Source organism: Gouania willdenowi, chromosome 9 (genome assembly GCF_900634775.1).
Source record: "Gouania willdenowi chromosome 9, fGouWil2.1, whole genome shotgun sequence".
In the NCBI taxonomy this organism is placed as follows: Eukaryota; Metazoa; Chordata; class Actinopteri; order Blenniiformes; family Gobiesocidae; genus Gouania; species Gouania willdenowi.
Genome location: NC_041052.1, coordinates 1,433,921 through 1,454,608, shown reverse-complemented (window position 1 = coordinate 1,454,608; position 20,688 = coordinate 1,433,921). Strand labels below are relative to the sequence as shown.

Below are 20,688 nucleotides of genomic sequence, written 5' to 3'. Positions count from 1 at the left end.
GCTTTCGTAGAACTTGAATATAACTAACATTACAGACTAAGTCATTATTTTTAAAACCTTTAAAAACTGTTGACAGTGAAATTAGAAAAAGGAAAAACCAATGACAAAACCAGAGACTACAGCAGTCCTTTAGTACTTTTTCCAAAACTGATTAAAAAACAAAAGTAAAACAAGTAGACATTTCAGAATGTTATTGTTTTGTACTTCCTGACCAAAAACACATTCCACGCATTAGAATTGCCCCCCCCCCCCCCACCCCCCCCCCACCCACCGCAAAAACAAACAAAACTCAATCAATGACAGATAATAAGAAGCAGAAGCTTTTTCAAAACTTTTCAGCTTCTTTTCTTTTTTTTTCTTCTCAGTCTTACGTTCGCTTTTCATAAATCTTCCTTTTTCAACATTCTTCCAAAGAGAGTCAGATTGGCGATCTCACCCCGTGACTTGAACAGCTGATAGCACAGTACAGGTGAGAAAGAAAGAAAGCAAAGAGTCTCAGGTCAACGTACAATCACTTACAGTGTCTGTGGGCACTGGTACAGTGCAGTGTTACTCAAGAGTTTAATGTGCATCCAAACTGGTTCTGACGGATGCACAAAAACAATGGCAGATTCTCAACAAGGTTTGGGGCCGACAAATTTCGAAAGTGAGAGCGAATATCCAGAGGTGGTTAAACTTCGGGTACTGGTGAAGCAAAGCCAGAATAGAAAACACTGAGAGAGTTCCCACATCGAGGAAAGCCAGAGTTCAAACAAAACTATATACGACACAAGCCTTCCTAAGATCTGCAGATTCCCTACGAAGTCTTTCAAGTCGTGGCTTTGGACTCGTGGGGACACAAGGAGTCCGTTTTTCACACCATGAGGGAATCACGTCTAAATGTCATAAAACGAAAACAATAGAAAAATAATTCCCTTCACACAAACAGTAAAATAATCCCACCCCCTAAAATAATCCCCCAGATAATCACAAGAAGCACAGCAAAAGAAGCAAAGATCCAAGCGTCCCACTCTGGTTTTTCTACCTTCTTCGAGGCAGAACCAGAAGAAAACCGCGTCTCCATCACCCCGAGCAAGAACTGAAAATAAACCAACATAAACAAATCCTATGTACATCAATTTCTATCGTCTAACCTTGTTAACCTTAGCCACTAATGTTCCATAACCCCCCCACCCCCAATGACCGAGACCACCATGCCTTCCCTTTAACTGCTCATATGGAGGTACCCCTGTCTGGATCGTTGCCGTATCCAAAGTTGGGTCCGGGGCCGGTGGGTTGGTAGGGGATGGAGGACATTGTTTTAATGGGGCTGCGGAAGAAACCGCCGTTGGGAGCTCTCTGCCTGAAAGGACCCACCCCGCCAGTCCGGTGATCCTGGAGGCCTCCGCCGCCGCTGCTACCAAAGCCGGCGGAGAATCCGGCGGCGGCTTTAGCGGAGAGGCTCCGGCTCAGGGTCTGGATCTGCTCCGGGATGAAGGTGGTGGTGGTGATGTGGGTGTTGCGGAAGTCGCTGATCTGCTCGAGGGCTTGTCGAGCGGCAGGCATAGCGTCCATGTCAAGGGGAGTCAGATCAACGGAAGAGGTGGAGAACTGCTTATGGGGGCTCTCGTCCTCGGTGCACAAGCTGTTAACCCGGCGGTGTAGGTGTTCCAGGTCGATCTCCTTATCGTCCTATAGGCGGAGGGAAGGGACGGGTAGAGGGAACGGCCATGACGAATGGATTGATGGAAAACGTAAACACGGAAGTCAGTAAGAAATGTTCCAACAATGAAGACATTGGAATGATGTTGAGATGTGGGATAAAGGTGAAGGAATAATCATGAACGTTGGATTAATGGAAGAAGATGTTTGAGAGAATTTGGTGACGATGGCAAAGCGCGACAGAATTTTTATTCATTGATGGAAACGTTATCATTCAAATGGTAAAATAGGGTCAAAGATCGAAACATGCAAACACGTATTAAATCAATACATTTATATTTAAAATGGGAAGAATTTGAAAATGAGACGTAAAGTCATGGAAAAAATGACGGAGTAGGAAAATAGGTAAAAAGGGGGGAGAGAACGACAAACTGAGTGTTGGTCAAAAACATCAGAGGAAAGAAATAAACACTTTTTTACAAGGTTCTTTAGGACAGGGGTTCTCAACTTTGGCGTCAGGACCCCATTTGGGGTCACGAGACACTGGGAGGGGGTTGCCAGATGCCCCTCAAAAAACTAAGAATATTTTTTAAACAATTTGGGCCCATTTTTGCTTATTTTTTACCCTTTTTCTCCAACTACACTAAAATTCCTATATTTTAACTTATTTTCACCACTTTTTCTTGCCATATTTTTGCTCCTTTTAATGCATTTTTGCTACATTACTCCCATTTCTGACACTACATCAAATTTCAATGCTTTTTCTGCACATGTTCAGCACTTATTAACCCTTTCTACTACATTTCTACCTAATGTCACATATGTTGACACATTATTATCACTTTTAAATTCTTTTCACCATATTTCATGCTTATTTTTTGCCAATTTAACAACATTCACTATTTGTCATGCCTGTTATTTGCCACTTTCAACTAACTGTTCCTACTATTTAAATTACATTACCCCAATCACCCCCTCCACCCATTTCTGCCACTTTTAAGCCAATATTGATACTTTGAACCCTTTTTACCACTTTTTCTCTCGATTTTTTGGCCACTCTAATTTGTAACCACTGCTTTGGGACAGGGAGGTTGGGCCGGAATACACAAGGAAACCACACGGCTGACACGCCATGTGATCTGTGATTCCAGAGGCGTTAAGATTCATTGGTTTGGTGCGTGTCTTTTAAATTGTTTTGGCCAATGTGAAATAAAAATTTCAAAATAGTGTTGACTTTCATAAATCTGTACAATTTTTTGCACACCAATTATTTAAGCTGATTTAATCACTTTAAAGTCTGAACAATCTTATCAATCAGAAATATCACACACATCATAATAAACATTAACTTATCCTACACTTAAAATGAAACTTATACTGTAAAATAAAAGCTTATCCAAAGACTTTAAAAGATGGCAACACTCAGTGAAAGGCGTTTCATGCATTTTGCAGGGCAGTGATGGGGGCAACCATAGGGTAGGCGATATAGGGAGGGCAGAAGGTGCACACGTTACTCTCACATGTGCTTTTTTCATAGGTTTAGGAGCAAGGGGAGTGGTTGGAAGTCAACACTGGTGTCTTCTCAAGGGTCGACGACACTTCAGAAACATAAAACCAAACTGACCGTGTCCTTTAGAGGTCTGCGCTCCCATGTTTCTGACCCTACTGTGTGTGGCTCACGGCCGTCGAGTCCCTGCAAAGCATCTAAAGGAGGAACAACAGGAGGAAGGGCAGGGCGAGGGGTGCTAGCTAACATTAGGGAGTGTGTCATCGTACTGTTAGAGCACAGCAACATTGAAAATGTGAAGTTGATAGAAAAACAAAAGCAAAACAAGGGAAACGTGATCTAGTGATCAGTTTGTTGTCCGTGGAAGGAGAATAACGGGTAACTATAGGAGTGAACATGAGGGAGTGAATGAGAACAAGTGAGTCATCACATTTGGAAACTAATGCAAGATATTAGTGCATTATATCAGCTTTTATTATTAATAATAATAATAATAATAATAATAATAATAATAATAATAATAATAATAATACAATGATGATAATATTAATAAAAGAAAAATATTTATGATAACAATAATTATATAAAATTATTAATAATAATAATAATAATAATAATAATAATAATAATAATAGCACATTTTATTTATAATGCATTCTTCATTAAAAAAAAATATTGTAAAAATAATCATAGGCCTCCCCATTTCAGGTGATTTTAAATCATCCAGAGTAGAAGAAGAAGCATGTAGCTCCTAAAAAGGTAGAGCACCCCCTCTAGTGGCAACAAGGCTTTACTGCATCAACTGCTCATCTGGTTTCATTATCAGATCAATAACATCTGCCCTTTATAATACTTCCTTTATATTTTATTTTTTTTATAATCAGTAAACACATATCAAGTGTTAATCTACTGAATGTATAACCTGGGCGTGGGGGGGGACGTGGTGAAGGTGGTCATTCTCATTTTGGGGGTGATCTCTGAGGGGTTGTTAGGGTCGTAGGAGTGCTGCACGATGAGGGCACAAGGGATGTCGCAGCACGCTGGGGGCTGGTAGTGGGAGGTGGGCGGGGCCACGCCGCTGGAGGCGTTCGGGATCTGGTTCTGACCACTGTGATGGGTGAGGGAGCGCTGGTTGGGACTGTGGGGGCAGGGGTCAGGGTTGGGCCTCAAAGAAGGCCCGTCTGCCTGTGTCTGATACAGGTGTGTGTGTATGTGTGTGTGTTTGTGTGTAGATACATGTGATAAACCAAGACACACAAACAAAAAAAGAAGAAAGATGAGTGAGCGACACCAAATGATGAAGAGATGAATAGGAGGGCGAGGTCATGTGGAGAGACAGGACAGACGGGAAGAAGAACACAGCAATCAGTCAGCGTGCACAAGGGTTGGGGTCAATTACAATTGTAATTGCGTTAAAGATAATTAATTACAATTATGACATAATCAAAGTTGAAAAAATATATTGCTGTTGTAATTGTTTTTGAATTGTAATTGAGTTCAGACAATTGACTTTGAAATGCCATGGAATTTACACAAAGAAATATGAATTGCAAATTAATTAAATGCTGTGGAAACCATGTTACAGTTCTGTGGCTTACACACATACATAATTATTAAAATATGTCTCATCAACTTTTCTCACTACAAGGGGTTCTCAACATTAGGGTCGTAAGACACTGGGAGGGGGTCCACAGATTCCTTCGATAAACTAGCAAATTATTTTTTTTTTGTTTTAACAATTTCAGCCCATTTTTTTTTTGCTTATTTTCCCCTTCTGCAACTCCACCAAACTCACCATATTTTAACCTACTTTCATCACTTTTTCTTGCCATATTTTTTACTCCTTTTAATGTATTTTTGCTACATTTCTCCCATTTCTGACATGTTTGCATCACATTTTAATGACTTTTCTACACATTTCCCAGACATGTTCAGCACTTATAAACCCTTTCCACCACTTTTCCACCTAATGTCACATATGTTACGTCTCATATTTTACCCGCTTTTCACTATATTTCATGGTTATTTTTGCCAATTTAATCACATTTTCTACAATTTTTGGTCACTTTGAACTCATTTTATTTGTGATTAAAACCAGGATTTCCATCTTTAAGATGAGTATAATAATAATAAACGTTCCTGGATAACAGTGGATATTATTCAGATGAATAAATAAATGTGGTTATCACAGATTCATAGAACAATGAACCATCCTTTTACTGACTTTATGGATGGACCCCAAAAATCTCTCCTTTATTCCCCCTTATAGATGGTCCTGTCTCCACATGACTGTTCTTCAATGTTCATGTCTGTGTTCAACCACCTTCAGCTACAGTGGGGGTCCCTGCTGTCTGGAACCTTTATTTTAGGGGTCATGGGCTGAAAAGGTTGAGAACCTCTTCTCTTAAAAACAATTTTACCATAAAAAAAAAAAAATTTAAATTATTATTATTTAAAATATTTTCATTGATTAGGAAGCCTAACAAGTTGGATGATAGATAATATTTTACATATTATCTATTTTATTAGTGTATTTTACAGCTGATTTAAGACAAGGCTCAAACTGACCCGTTAGCATTAGAGATGCTAACAGAAAGCTAACACCAGAGGATAGTTACATTTTATGAAAGTTATTTATTTCAGGCTCAATAAAGTGAACTTTATTCATTGAAAATGTAATTTAATTGATCTTTGGGGGAAAAATAAGAATTGTAATTTTAGTTACACAATGCCAGTCACCGTAATTGGAATTGATAAATGTAATTAACCTCAACCCTGGCGTGTGCACACACACAATGAAGCAGCTGGCTGTGTGTGTTGTTGTGTCCTCGGACACACACAGGCGTTGTGTACCTGAAAGGGGAGACGTTTAATTTGCTCTCTCCCCCCTCTCTCACTCTCCCTCTCTCCCCCCCTCAACACAGAGTACTTATCTACAGAAACAAAACAAAAAAGGCAAAATGAGAGCTTGGAAGAGCCAGAGAGACACACATACATCATTGTAGAGTTAGAACGAGTAGACTGGCACTTCCTCTCTGAATAATCACAACTGATTTAGTCTGAATTAACAGGAAGTGATCACATCTCCTCGTGCTGAGCCTTATTGCCACAAATATACAATAATGGACAAGTTCTGACAAAGTCAACAGTTTCAAATGATTTGTGTTTGTGTTTCTATGTCAGAACTCGTCCATACAAACCTTGATCAAAACAATAAAATACAACAATATACACAACCTGATATGAATGAAATGGGCTTTGAACACTCATTATTAAAGGTATCCTCCACTGTTTTTACAAACGTGTCCTAAAACCTTCTAAATGTCCTTATGAGTAGATCTCATATGCACTGATCTCATATTCAAACCCACTTACTCTGCTCAGCCACTTTTTAATAATATCATTTTTGTAATATCATTGAATGGCATATATAGACAATGTGCTATACACCGGACCCTGTATATAGCAATGTAGTTGTTTATTTATTCATTTATTTATTTTTAATACAAAATGTACATTCTGTTCACTTTACCTCCTTTCCTGTACTATTTATTATGTTATATTGTTTATTTGTTTATTTTATTTCTTGCACTGTTACTGGAGTTGGCTTGTTTTAATCTCATGGTACATGTGTACAATGACAATAACGGCGTTCATCATTCATCATCATCATCATTCATCTGTCTAACAACACACATTATTATGCACCTTTTAAAGAATAGAACTACTTTACAGTTTTAGAGTCTGTGTTCCTCCATCTTGAAATCATGTGATTGACGTCACACGACTCCACTGCCTGTAAACATCTCATTGTTTTCTATTGGAGTGAAACATTCAGCCTGATTTATAGATCATTTAGCAGCTTTTTCAGTCACAATAACAACTTGTGCTGCTTTTAGTTTCTCTAAAAAAGCAGGTAAAAGTTAAAGTTGTCGATGTAAACCACTTTTGTTTACAGAACGAGGACAAAACAAGTTGTGACCACAGGGGGCGACAGTTCTAACTATGAGGTTTGGTTGTAGACAATAGCTGTGTTTCTATTACTCTTGAAAATGCACAAAATCTAAAGAGTTCAATAACAAGTTCTGATGAACTACGACCGGGCCCGCAGAACATCTCCGTGCCGAATAGCACGTACCACGTTCTCAAGAATTCAGTAAAATGACTCGGTTCCACCAAGTAAAACAAATGAAATTTTTTGAAATCGTAATTTACGATGAATTGCTTTTGAAATGATATGTCACACGACTATGTTCCGATAAATTTAGAAATTACCGGAAAAGGTCTGAGAGCCTCTTGACATCCGCTCACAGAATATCCATGTCAAATTACAGCTCAATTCAACAAGCATTAACAGAGGAGTAGTCATTTGAAAAATGCCCCCCCCCCCCGGTGCCACATACAGAGTAATGGGCCCCATTTGTATAAGCGAGAAAACCACTTTAATGGAAATTAGGCATAATCGTAATCTACGTTGAATTACCATTGAAACAATATATCACATGACTATGTTCCCATAAATTTGGAAGTTACCAGAAATGGGGGGTGGGCCCTTGGGCCCCATTTCAAAAAAAGGGCTCTGAGTGTCTAATCATATTCATTTATAGAGTATTCATATCAAACTGCACACCAATCTAAGGAGAACTAACAGAGGAGTAGTCACCCATGACACGTACAGGGTAATGGGCCCCATTTAGATATTGGTATGTGCCAATGATTTGCTATCACCAACCGTCATAATATTTGACTAGCAAATATATGAAAAATCAACTTTCTTTTTTATTTTTCTTCCTGGACCCCAAATCGAAAATCAGGCTCTGAGCGTTGATGAGTACACATCTATAGATTATAGCTACCACATTTCAGCCCAATCTGTTCTCAAATAACAGAAGACTAGTGAAGTAAAAGACAATTAAATGAATATGGTGCATAATAATGTGTTCAATTAGACATATATCTACTAATAAGGACATTTTATGAATTTTAGGCCACATTTGTAAAAACAGTGGAGGATCCCTTTAAAAACCTGTCACATATGTTGTAGGTTTAACTCCCTGATTCTGAGACCATTTTGGTTCTACTTCATTCTTCTTGACCGCCAGAGGCAGTGGATAATTATGGATTTTATCCTCCGCGGACGCGTAGGTCGAGTGTGTGTACAAAGTCACATGTGACCTAGGATAACCCCCCTCATCATTCCTTCTTTATCTTCTCGCAAGGTAAGTTTGCATTACAGGTCTAGAGACTATGTTATCTTCATGCACGCAATACTTCCAGTAGCCTATGACACACCGCGTTTTAAGTCTCGTAACTGTGGTTGGAGCTGGGTGCCAAGGCAACGTCCTCCAGAGGCTGCGGCTGGTTGTCAATTAGGCTGATAGTGATCAGGATTGTCCGGATGGAGAAGCAAAGGCGTGCCTCGGGACAGGAAACAATCGTGCACGAAGTGGACTTTGAACGGTAATATAAACACAATTAGGTAATATACTGTAGTGTGGAGTGGCCGTGCTCCTGTAGCGGTTTGTTTTTTGTTTTTTCTAAAGGTGGTACGGGGTTGTTTGGCTCCCGGCCCTTTTTTTCTGTTACTTGTATGGAGTGAACTCGTTCCCATTTAAGTGATCATCATCATTAAATGGCAGATCTACGCGGTGAAGAGTGAACCCACTCCGAACCCGTTCAGTGCGTGGGTTTGATGTGAGTCGTATTACAGTGCCGGAGGGTGGACAATTTGGCCATGAAGGTGGATGCACTGACATCTGGATTTTCTCAGATTAAACAGCTGCTGCTCAATATTCAGCCCAGCGAGGCTGACAGGTTGCCGGACGACATCCAGCCAGTGGCTGGGTCTTCTGGGAAACAGGAGGACAAGTGCTTCCTGGAGCCTATTTGAGGTTGAGGCTGGATTAGATGTGTCTGCTAGATCCCCAAGACCTGGCTCCCAGCTCAGTGGTCATGGCTCCACCAAAGGATCAGAGACCTATCAGGACACTGTGAAGCCAGTGATCCACATGGAACTTTCACACTTGGGGCTAGATGAGCAACAAGTGCCGCCAACCCGGGCAAGCGCCTTTTTCAGGAGGGCCCCTCAGGCCAACACTTTTGCCCCTGCCATCTGCCCCTTTTATTGAGGAACTTCAAAGATGCTGGGCCAACCCCAGGTCCCTTTCCCACCACACAAGTGATGGCAGAGCTATGGCAGCCATGCAGAACTCGGCTACCTTTGGCCTGGACAGCATACTGCCGGTGGAGCCTTCAATGTCAGCCATTATTGTTTCTCCGGGAGAGGCATTGAGGTTTAGGACAGCGGACATCGGATGCCAGGCAACTGATGATAACTTAGTAAGATGCTACAATACTGCAACCTGCATGGGTCATCTGGGTATTACACTCTCCCACCTCATGTTGTGTCTTTCACAGTCACTGCAGGTCCCCAATAGGGACCCGTCAAGTACTCAGGGTCTCAGTGATGCCTCACTGCAGGCTTTCGCCTTTATGAGTGGTGAGCTTGGCAGGCTCCTGTCTACTCTGACACTGACTCGTCGTCAGGTGTGGCTGGCCCAGTCTCCTTTAGCGGAGCCATGTAGGGCCGCCCTTCGGGCTCTCCCAGTAGTTCCGGAGGAGGTGTTCGGGCCTGCAGCACAGCAGACACTGGAATGTAGCATCCAGGCCACAGAGGCTAGATGACATTTTGCCAGCCTACAGAGGAGACCTACCCCAGTAACCAGGCAGAGACCTCCCCAAACAATGGGTATCGCCCGTGCCCACCTGTCAGATCAGCCCGGACCTGCAAGCCGTGTTCAACACGGCGTGGAGCAACCTAGCCGCTACCCCAGTACAGGACCATGGCCCCAGAAGCGAGGACATAAGAAACTTGGTCAGTGCCCCCTCGGGACTTCAAGAGGCAGGGGGTGTAGGCAGCGAGAGCCTGGGGCCGGTGGTTGGTCAGTTTTCCCGACAGCAACTCAGAAGCTGGCGAACTTTAACATCAGACACCTGGGTTGTGGCCAATCTTTCAAGGGGCTACACCAACACCAGCCCCCACTTTTCAACGGGGTCAAAATGACCAGCGTGAATGACCCCGCAAAATCCTTGGCCCTGAGCCAAAAGATATCAAGCCTCTTTGCAAAAGAGGCAATCGAGGCTGTAAGTCCTACGAAACAGCAAGACGTTTTTTTTCCAAGTTATTTCCTGATCCCGAAAATGGACGGCGGACTACGTCCAATACTGGATTTTAGGAGGTTAAACCAGTTTTTAAAGAAGTTAACATTTCACATGCTGCGCACTGTCAAGGTGCTACATGCTGTCAGGGAGGGGGACTGGTTCATGTGTATCGACCTGAAAGATGCATACTTTCATGTGCCGATTGCACCACAGCACAGACGGTACCTGCACTTTGCATTCTCAGGGGTCAAGCCTACAGTTCAGAGTGCTGCCTTTCGGTCTGACATTGGCACCACAAATATTCACAAGGTGTATCAGTGCAGCCCTGCCCCCCTACAGGCCGGGGAGATGCGGATCCTACCATATATCGACGACTGGTTAATATGTGCTCAATCAAGGGATCAATCCACCAGGGATACGGCTGCTCTCATAACTCATGTGTCCAGTTTGGTGCAAACCTCACACCCACACAGCAGATGGCTTTCATTGGGATGATTGTGGACTACGGTTCTATGATTTCTGGATGACTGCCAGAGCTTCTCGGTCACTCAGAATTACCAGGGGCGAGAAGATTTTCACAAGAATGATGACAGGATAACACCAGTCCTTTGGAGGAGAGGGAGGGTTATCCTGGGTCACGTGTGACTGTTTGTATACACACTCGACCTACGCGTCCGCGGAGGATATAATCCATAATTATGCACTGCCTCTGGCGGTCTTCCAGAATTCATAGAACCATAGTTACATGCGTAACTTCAGTTTTTTGTTATCAGATTTAGTGGACTATCATTATCACACACACACACCCACACACTGCTCCAGTCCAATAGGAACGGAGATGCTTCTGGGCATTGTTAAAAAAAAAAGCAAATAACCCCTGAGAAACACGATGGATTTCATACACATTAAATCATGTTTACCAAATGAAAATAAATCCAGGATATTAAAATGGAGTCATAAAATGGCTCCTGTTTGCAGCTCAGAGGCTGCTAACGCACTGATACATTCCACTTTATTCTGTTACAGAATATTCCTGTTTATTGTGCTCAGTGATATTATTAGTGATATTATTATCTGTGAAAGAATCTCTGAAATTTTATGAGAACACACAGTCAGAGCCATCCCAAGACAAACATTCACAGATACAGTTTACATACAGTATGAATGTAAAGATGCAGCTTTTTGATGCAAATAAGAAACTGAAACATTTACACATGTTTGATTCTGGAATGCAGAGTAAAATATGTAGATATATGAATGTTATGGTAGTGGATGAGAGTAATAACCTCCTCAGCTGTCCTTTAAATATGCTGTATAGGGGCAAAATTTTCATTAGGGGCACATTTGGGGAAAAAATATGTCCGGGCCCTATACTTTTTAACATATTGTTATCAGGAAAAATGTGACAGATGGAAATATCAAGTGTGCATTGCTTATTACGGGTCTTCTTTGAGCCCATTTTTGCCTATTTTTACCCTTTTTCTGACATACACCAAAACTTGTTATATTTTAACCTATTTTCATCACTTTTTCTTGCCATATTTTTGTTCCTTTTAATGTATTTTTGCTACATTACTCCTATTTCTGGCACTTCTACATCACTTCTGCACATTTTTTTGCCACTTTCTTGACATTCTCAGCACTTATAAACCCTTTTCACCACTTTTCCACCTAATGTCATATATGTTGACCCATTATTGTCTTTTCATCATATTTCATGATTATTTTTGCCAATTTAACCACATTTACCATTTGCCATGTCCATTATTTGCCAGTTTAAGCTAATTGTTAATACTTTTTAAATTACATTAACCAATTTCTGCAACTTTTAAGCCAATATTGACACTTTGAACCCTTTTTACCACTTTTTCTGATCCACTCCAATTTGGAAAATTTTAAACCAATTTCTGTGTTCTTTAAAATCCCATTTCAACTACCTTTTCCACCATTTTTGGTCACTTTGAACCAATTAAATTAGTGATTAAAACCAGGATTTCCATCTTTAAGATGATTATAAAAATAATAAACATTCCTGGATAACAGTGGATATAATTCAGATGAATAAATAAATGTGGTTATCACAGATTCATAGAACAATGGACCATCATTTTACTGACTTTATGGATGGACTAAATATTCAGCACTTTTCCTTTTCACTCCCTTACATCAACCGTATCCATGGAAACCCCAGAACAACTTTGTAATGTCAATGTTTAAAAAGCCAATGAAGGACATTAAGTATTAGAACAGGAACCATTGAGTTGTAGCTCAGTGTGTGATGGCTGTGACCAACTTTCATGTTGTCCACTCTTCGTCATTCTTCATCATGTTAAACAAACATTAAGAAGAATTCAGCACAGCTAAACCGTTAAATTACAGAGTTTTCTACATTCCAAATGTGCCAGGAATGAAAATTCCCCACATAAAACCTCTGAAAAATAATGGAAATGGTGTTTTAAAAAAAAAAATGCACAGATGAAAAAAAAAAAAAAAACATATTTAAAGCTAAAAAAGTTTTTAGTTGAACAATTCGTAGGAATTACATAGATAGATTTTACTGTGTTACTGTGATACTTTTAAAAATAAAAATTTCTGTTCCACCAAAATGGAAAGATCGGGTTGCCAGGTTGGCTACGAAGCAGGCAGAGAACATTACATCATATCAGGTGGAATTAATTACCAGCTTCATGGTTTGCTTTACTTCATTAATTTAATCTCCATAGTTTGGTTGAATTGAAACATGCTGCTTTTATCTAATTAGCGACGAGAGGATTAAATTTCATACAGCGGCTGAGATTACCTCGGGCAATAAAATGAAACAAATGCAATTAATCCCATTAGCAAAGTGGAAGTAGAGTTAAGTGTGTGTCCGTTCGTTTGTTCTCTGAGTGCAAACAGTCAAATAAATAACATATATGAATAATGAGGCCTTATTTCAGACCTAATTCCTGTCTTTATTTGTGTATGCATAGTCTAGTGTTAGCTGTGCGTTAGAAGTTTAAAATGAGATTTGTTTTGTGGAGGACGGTCACAGAGCAAAGTGTTCCGTCTGCTCTGATGCTAAAGGTGTGACTTGTGTGAGTGAGGAAGGGTCAATGATGTGATGAGCACTTTGTTTGAAGTTTTCCAACTCTTGAAGGTTCAGTGGTTTGCTTTTAGCTCTGGCCTCAGCAGGTGAAGAATGAATTGTTCAACATCAAAAACAAACCACGGATGACAGAGCAACACGTTTTACCTCCGTGGAAACACATTTACACCAGGAAAACACGAGGACAAGTAAAATACAACTAATAATAATACACTCTTAAGTCATAAATATAAGAAACTATTTCATTAATATAAGTTACAATTATGAGAAACAATCAATAAATGTGAGACACTAAGTCAGAATTATGAAATACTATCTCAAATATAAGATACTAAATAATAATTATGAGATACTTTCTGATAAATATAAGATACTAAGTCATAATTATGAGACACTTAAATAACTAATAATCAACCTCATATTTTTTTTATTTTCATTATACCGTTTACTTTTCCTAGTGTTTAAAAAACAAATACTGATGTAAATTTGCTTCCATAAATAATGATGAAACATTCTCAGTGTGTTTTTAATCTTTTTCTGATTTTATATTCTAATAAATCATAACTCATTAAACCATGAGAACAATATCACTGTGGACACGATGGAGCCATAATTCATCATTTAACTGTCTGTGTGTCTTATAATTAATGAAAACTTAACGTAGCATTCTAAATGTAATCATATGTGACTTCCTGATCAATAGTAGTGATTTTTTAGTTCCTTGGTGTTTGGAACCTTGACCAAGCTTTTCAAAGAGGATCAAAGAAGTGTCTGAGGCTCAGTGTGGGAATGAATCCACCGGCTGCTCTTCACGGCTAATGAAGCTAATGGAGCTAATGGAGCTAATGGAGTTAGCAGTTTGTTTGTGTTGGGGCTGGATCACACTGTGCCTAACACAGGCCAGGGTCCATCAGTGGGCGTGGCTTCTTTGGGTTCATTAGTGGGCGTGGCTGCTGCTCACTGGTCTGAATGACAGATTAAAGCTGCTGACTCAGCAGGATTCCTGTTGTTTGAACGCTAACAGGATGTTTCTATAATACGCTCATTTCCACTGACACGGGATCCAGAAACAGAGAGGAACATTTCATCAAACGATCTCTGCTTCTTCATATTAGTTCTGCACGTTGAGCGCAAACATGCTGCGTAAGAATTAAATAAAGTTCACTTGATTTAAACAAACGGAAGTGAGATTATAGACGTGAAAATGAAACTATATCCAACAGCAGTGGATCAGAACACTGTTTAACATGTTGGTTTTGTCCACGCAAGCAGACGAGAACATGCAAACTCCACTGACTTATTACAAAACCACAAAGTAAGAGTGTGTGTGTGTGTGTGTGTTTAAGTCTCCCACACATCATAACTTTTAATATCAGAGCCAGTTCTTCTCTGTATCTTCTTTGGCATCGCTCTGATAATAATCAGGATTAAAAACCAACACACGAGTGAAAAATTAAAAAGCTCAGTGTAATAAAGTAATAAAGTTGAGTTAAGATGCTCTGCTTAATTCATCCAATGCTCACTTTCACTTTGCTTTTGGCAGGAAACGTCTTTCCCCGTCAATCATTTTCATAATTAGACGATGACTTTGGAGACGTCAACAATTAGATTTAATAAGGATTTAATTTATTAACGAGAGATGCTTCACACCATGAAGAACAGATGATGATGATGATGATGATGATGATGATGGTGATGATGATGATGATGATGGTGGTGATGATGGTGATGATGGTGATGGTGGTGATGATGATGGTGGTGATGATGATGATGATGATGATGATGATGATGGTGATGGTGATGGTGATGATGATGATGGTGATGGTGGTGATGATGGTGGTGATGATGATGGTGGTGATGATGATGATGATGATGATGATGATGATGATGGTGATGGTGGTGATGATGATGGTGGTGGTGGTGATGATGATGGTGGTGATGATGATGATGATGATGATGATGATGATGATGATGATGATGATGATGATGGTGATGGTGATGGTGATGGTGATGATGATGATGGTGATGGTGGTGATGATGATGGTGATGGTGATGGTGGTGATGATGATGATGGTGATGGTGGTGATGATGGTGATGGTGGTGATGATGATGGTGGTGATGATGATGATGGTGGTGATGATGATGATGGTGGTGATGATGATGATGGTGATGGTGGTGATGATGGTGATGATGATGATGGTGATGGTGGTGATGATGGTGATGGTGGTGATGATGATGGTGGTGATGATGATGATGGTGGTGATGATGATGATGATGATGATGATGGTGGTGATGATGATGATGATGGTTGGAATGTGTTTGTAAGATGAAGGTGAGTAGAAATTAAAACTCCTCAGGCTTTGTTTATACATAAAAAAATAGTTAGAATGACCTAAAGCGAGTAAAATGAGGATCAATGTAGACATAGTTCAGGAGGCGAGGGAGAGGAAAAAAGTTTTTTAAAATAAGAGAAAAAAGAAAGAAAAGAAGAAAATAAGAGAATCTGCACTTCAGAATTTCTGTGTAATTTAGAAGAATATTGTGGAATTGTTTGTTAGAAATTTCAAGTTCTTTCCACAATTTGCAGTTAAAAATGACTGCATTCTAATGATCAATGGTTCACAGTTCAAATATGGAACACTCTGATGTTCTGTCCTGTTCTGTTTGTCCTTCTGTTCACTAACCCCAACCAGTCACGCAGATGGCTGCCACCTCTGAACCTCTGAGTTTGTTCTTCCCTCTGTCTCTAAATGCTTGTTCAGGTGGATTCTTTTTCTTCTTATGGACTTTACATTTTGTTCAGTGCACTGAGATGACTTTGTTGGAATTTGTGCTTCATAAATAAAGTTGAGTTAATGATATAAAGGTGGAAAAACTGCGAGACCCTAAAAACACTGGAGTTTCACAAAAATGTGAATCTACAAATGAATTATTTGGTAATTTAAACATTAATTAGCATTTTGACATGGTTCTTGAGAGAACTTACAGGTAGTGAAAAGTTGATCTAAAATGTATTTTATTAACTACGTATGTGTAACATGGTTCCCCAGTTTTGCATTAAATTAAATTGTGATTGATGGTTTTTATAGAATTTCCATGACAAATACAATTACAAAGTCAAGTATCTGAACTAATTATAATTACATTATGATTACAACACCCATAGATTTTCTCAATTATAATTCAGTCATAATAGTAATTAATTATCAATTATGCAATTATAATTGAAATTGACCCCTTCCCTCTTTGCTTTGCGTCCTACACAGTCTACCCTACAGTACCTCTTTGGAGGGGACCCTGGAGCCCTTCCTCCGGGACCACCAGCTCTCCACCATAGCGATGAGACAGGAAAGAACCACGCCCGCCGCCAGGACGCAGAAAACTCCGGCAAAGCTGTTGATGTCCAGGGCGTTGCCGCGTTGCCACGACTGGACCGAGCTGTACAGGTCACATGGACTGTCCTTGGGCCACCACTTCATCTTTAGGATGTCCATGTCTCCATTCTGCTGGAGCTCCAGGATTCTGAGGAAAAAGACGATAAAAACATCCTCAGGTCACTGACCGCAACGATTCATGTCTATTCAAACACAATCATTCTGTTACAGGGGTTCTCAACCTTGGGGTCAGGACCCCAAGACACTGTGAGGGGGTCACCAGATGCCTTCAAGGAACCAAGACCTATTACCTATTTTCTGTAACTCCATCAAACTCACCATATTTTAACCTTTTTTCATCACTTTTTCTTGCCATATTTTTGCTTCTTTTAATGTATTTTTGCTACATTTCTCCCATTCCACCACTTTTCCACCTAATATCACACATTATTGTCATTTTAACCTCTTTTCACCATATTTAATGCCTTTTTTTTTGCCAATTTAACCACATTTACAATTTTTCATACACATTATTTTAAACTAATTGTTCTCACCTAAAAATAATTTTGAAAACCACAGAAATTGGTTAAAAGTTGCAAATTACAGTGGACAAAAAACAAAAGTGTTTAAAAGGTTCAAAGTGTCAATATTGGAACTAGTTTAAACGGGCAAACAATGGGCATGATAAATCTTGAATGTGGTTAAATTGACAAAAAAAGGCATGAAATATGATGAAAAGAGGTTAAAAGTGACAATAATGGGTCAATATATGTGACATTAGGTGTAAAAGTGGTGGAAAGGGTTTATAAGTGATGAACATGTCTGGAAAGCGGGAAAAATGTGTAGAAAAGGCTTTGAAATGTGATGTAGAAGTGTCAGAAATTGGAGAAATGTAGCAAAAATACATTAAAAGGAGCAAAAATATGGCAAGAAAGAAAGTTTGGTGAAGTTGTAGAAAAAGGGTCAAAATAAGCAAAAATGGGCTCAAATTGTAAAAAAAATATTAATATTGTTGGTTTCTTTGAAGGTGTTTGGCAACTTCCTCACAGTGTTTTGGGGTCCCAAGGTTTAGAACCCCTGTAACAAAATAATCCCATCCTGATGACTCTGCAGCTGTCGTTGCGTCTCACGTCCATTTGATGGCAGTGTTTGCTTGCTAACTCCTCCCCCTGGTTCCCTGACAGCCATATTGGGCTGTCAGACTCATTATGGCTAACATTAATATGTTTTGCAGCACAGCACAAGTACACTGGCACAATGTCATTATGTGGCCCAGCTTTAGTCCCTGGATTGATGGTTTCAGAGAGGATACAGCTCAGAGGTTGATGGGGTCCCTCTGTTAGCCTTCAGCTTAATACTTAACTGGGTCATTCGTTTTGGTTTGGAGACGAATACACACACACGCGCGCACACACACGCACACACACACACGCACACACACACACACACACACACACACACACACACACAGAAAGGCGTGGGGATGTTTAACAGGGAGAAAGGGGGGGGGGGAGACAAAGAGGACCAAACCTGTCCTGCCTGGATAAGGCACCGCAGCAGAAACATGGAGATCACATTCAGACACTAATACAATCCTCTAAAGCACGTGTCAAACTTAAGACCTGGGGGCCAAATCCGGCCCTTTAAAGCTCCCAATTTGGCCCGCAGGAGAAAGTACAAACAGCAAAAACATGATTTGCAAAAAAATATGAAAGTTGATGATGATGATGAGTGAAATAAAAGGGAGAGGTGTTTTTGTTAAATGCTGCTCAGATCGTCTCCTTTTAGATTAATAAAACATGTTTGTTAACTGCACTTTATTTTATAGTTTATACTTCTATTTTCCATTAAAAAATGTAAAAAAAAAAAAAAAAAAGCAGGATTTAATTTTTTTAAGGAAAAAAAAGAGCAAACTGCAGTGGTGTTACGTTTGAATAAATTAAAAAAATAAAGCACAAGATTTACTAGAAAGAAACTAAAATCACTCAAAACATGCAACACGAGTATAGACAAATATAATCCTTGAAAATGTGTTCAGCTGTTGAAATTTCATATGAATACTCATCTAAGATGCCGGGGGCGGAGCTCGAGACCACACCCAGGCTGCGTCCGAAAAGTCCCTCCTATCTCCTTTCCTATCCACTGTTCTTTAACCCTCGGATGTGTTTAAGTGGTGGCCATGATGAAAGAGCGTTCAAATTTTCTGAGGAAAGGAGGCGCGGCCATAGGATTATTACGTTAAGTGGAAGTGCGTTTGATTGCACACCAAATGTGATCACCTTTTCCTAACACCTTTCCTTAACCCAGTGACGTCATCCACGGGGTTATGGAAAAGTGGATAGGAAAGGAGATAGGAGGGAATATTGGGACGCAGCCCCAGTCTACACCAGTGCTACTCAAAGGGTGTGCCACCGCGGAACTAAAGTGTAAAAATAATGATTTATGTTGGTATGTGTACTGGAGCAAGAACAATAAACACACTTTAATTAACTCACTTGAAAAAATGATTAAAAAAAATGGTTTTTGATTTATTATGAAATATGATGTTACTTGTTCTGTTAGTTCAATCAATTTTAAAATGTGGCATTTGTCAGGATTATTTGAGGGTCAATGTGAGGAACACCCAAAAAAGGTTGAGAACCACTGATAGACACCGTGGCGCCCCCTTCAGGGACTTACGATAACATGGGAAAAACAATGATCAGATGAGACATCAGCTCTAATTGTTAAATCAGTTAAAGTCAGTTTAGCGTAGCATCAAAAATGGCTGCTGATAATATCATGATATAACAAAAGTTTACCTGAGCTCAGAAACTGTGGAGTTTTCTATTCTTATATCTTTGTTTGCTTTTCCTTTTGTTTTCGACCTCATTGTTTTGATTTATTTTTGTTGAGTGATTCTATTGAGTTACTTTGAGACGCTGATGTTGTTTAGCACTTGGACTGGACTTTGCTTCTAAAATTGTTTGGTGTTAAACTATTTTGTTGGTCCTCAGGGCTGGATTGTTGATTGTTGATTGTGGAAGCGCTCGCCCAAAACGACTCCCTGTGTTGCTGTAAAAAACTCAGGCTGAGCAACAGCAGCAACAACAGCAACAGCAGCAACAACAACAACAACAACATTGCTTTTTCTCTGTTTCCTTTTATTAAATGCCAATCAGGGAAACACACACACACACACCATAAATAGTTCACACACACACAAATAATTGTTCCACCATCAGGGTTTAAAGATCATTTTACATTATTTCCTCCACGCATGACTAATACAGTTTTATAGAATAGAATAAAGCCAGGATGAGATAATAAAAACATTGAAAAATAGTCTCACATCAACATGTACATCATCTGATTGATCACATTCATGTGAAACTGTTCTAAAAATACCACGTGAGAACGTCGAACTGGTTAGGAATTAAATGGAAAAGTAGTTTTGAAGCAGTCGAGATCAAAACTGGTCCCAAGACCACATTTTGAAGATCTAGGACTCAGGATTTTCCATCAGACCAGTTTAGACCAGCACTGATCTGCTGTTCTTCACCTTTATTAACATCAACTGTTCCTGATTAATTCATTTTGTCATTTCACTTCTAACATTTAGCGTTAGCATTTAGCATCAACATTTAATGTCAGAAATCCATGTGAACCTTGACTGTAGACCTAATTCACCTCAATAATAAACATCTGATCTTCACCAGGGTTTGTTTTTTGTTTTTTAAAATGATTTTGTTAAACAAGTTTATCAAAATTAGAGATTTTTGAATATTGTGCTTTGTGCTAAAGTAAAGTTGTTGACTCCTTGTTTTTGTTCGTCAAATGCATATTAAAAAAAAATGAAATTAAAGAGAGAAAGAATATTTATGTGCTCAAACTTGTCATGGTTTTTTTGGTCTAGATCAGTGGTTTCCAAACTTTCA

The 20,688-nt window shown here is 39.5% G+C and overlaps 1 protein-coding gene across 4 annotated transcripts in view; it reads right to left on the bottom strand.

Annotated features, from left to right (window-relative positions):
• Positions 1-307: 307 nt before the first annotated feature.
• The window catches only part of grid2 (glutamate receptor, ionotropic, delta 2), a 537,682-nt gene continuing 517,301 nt past the window's right edge, over positions 308-20,688 (bottom strand). The window contains exons 15-17 of one of the 4 annotated variants that reach the window (XM_028457897.1): positions 16,679-16,919; positions 4,071-4,339; positions 1,452-1,671 (exon numbers count right to left, since the gene is read on the bottom strand). In XM_028457897.1, the coding sequence (XP_028313698.1) occupies positions 1,566-1,671; positions 4,071-4,339; positions 16,679-16,919 (616 nt within the window). In that variant the 3' untranslated portion in view covers positions 1,452-1,565. Of the gene's footprint in view, positions 1,672-3,284; positions 3,531-4,070; positions 4,340-6,001; positions 6,082-16,678; positions 16,920-20,688 lie in introns of those variants that run through there. The other 3 variants (XR_003674813.1, XM_028457899.1, XM_028457896.1) reach the window with 3 other exon arrangements.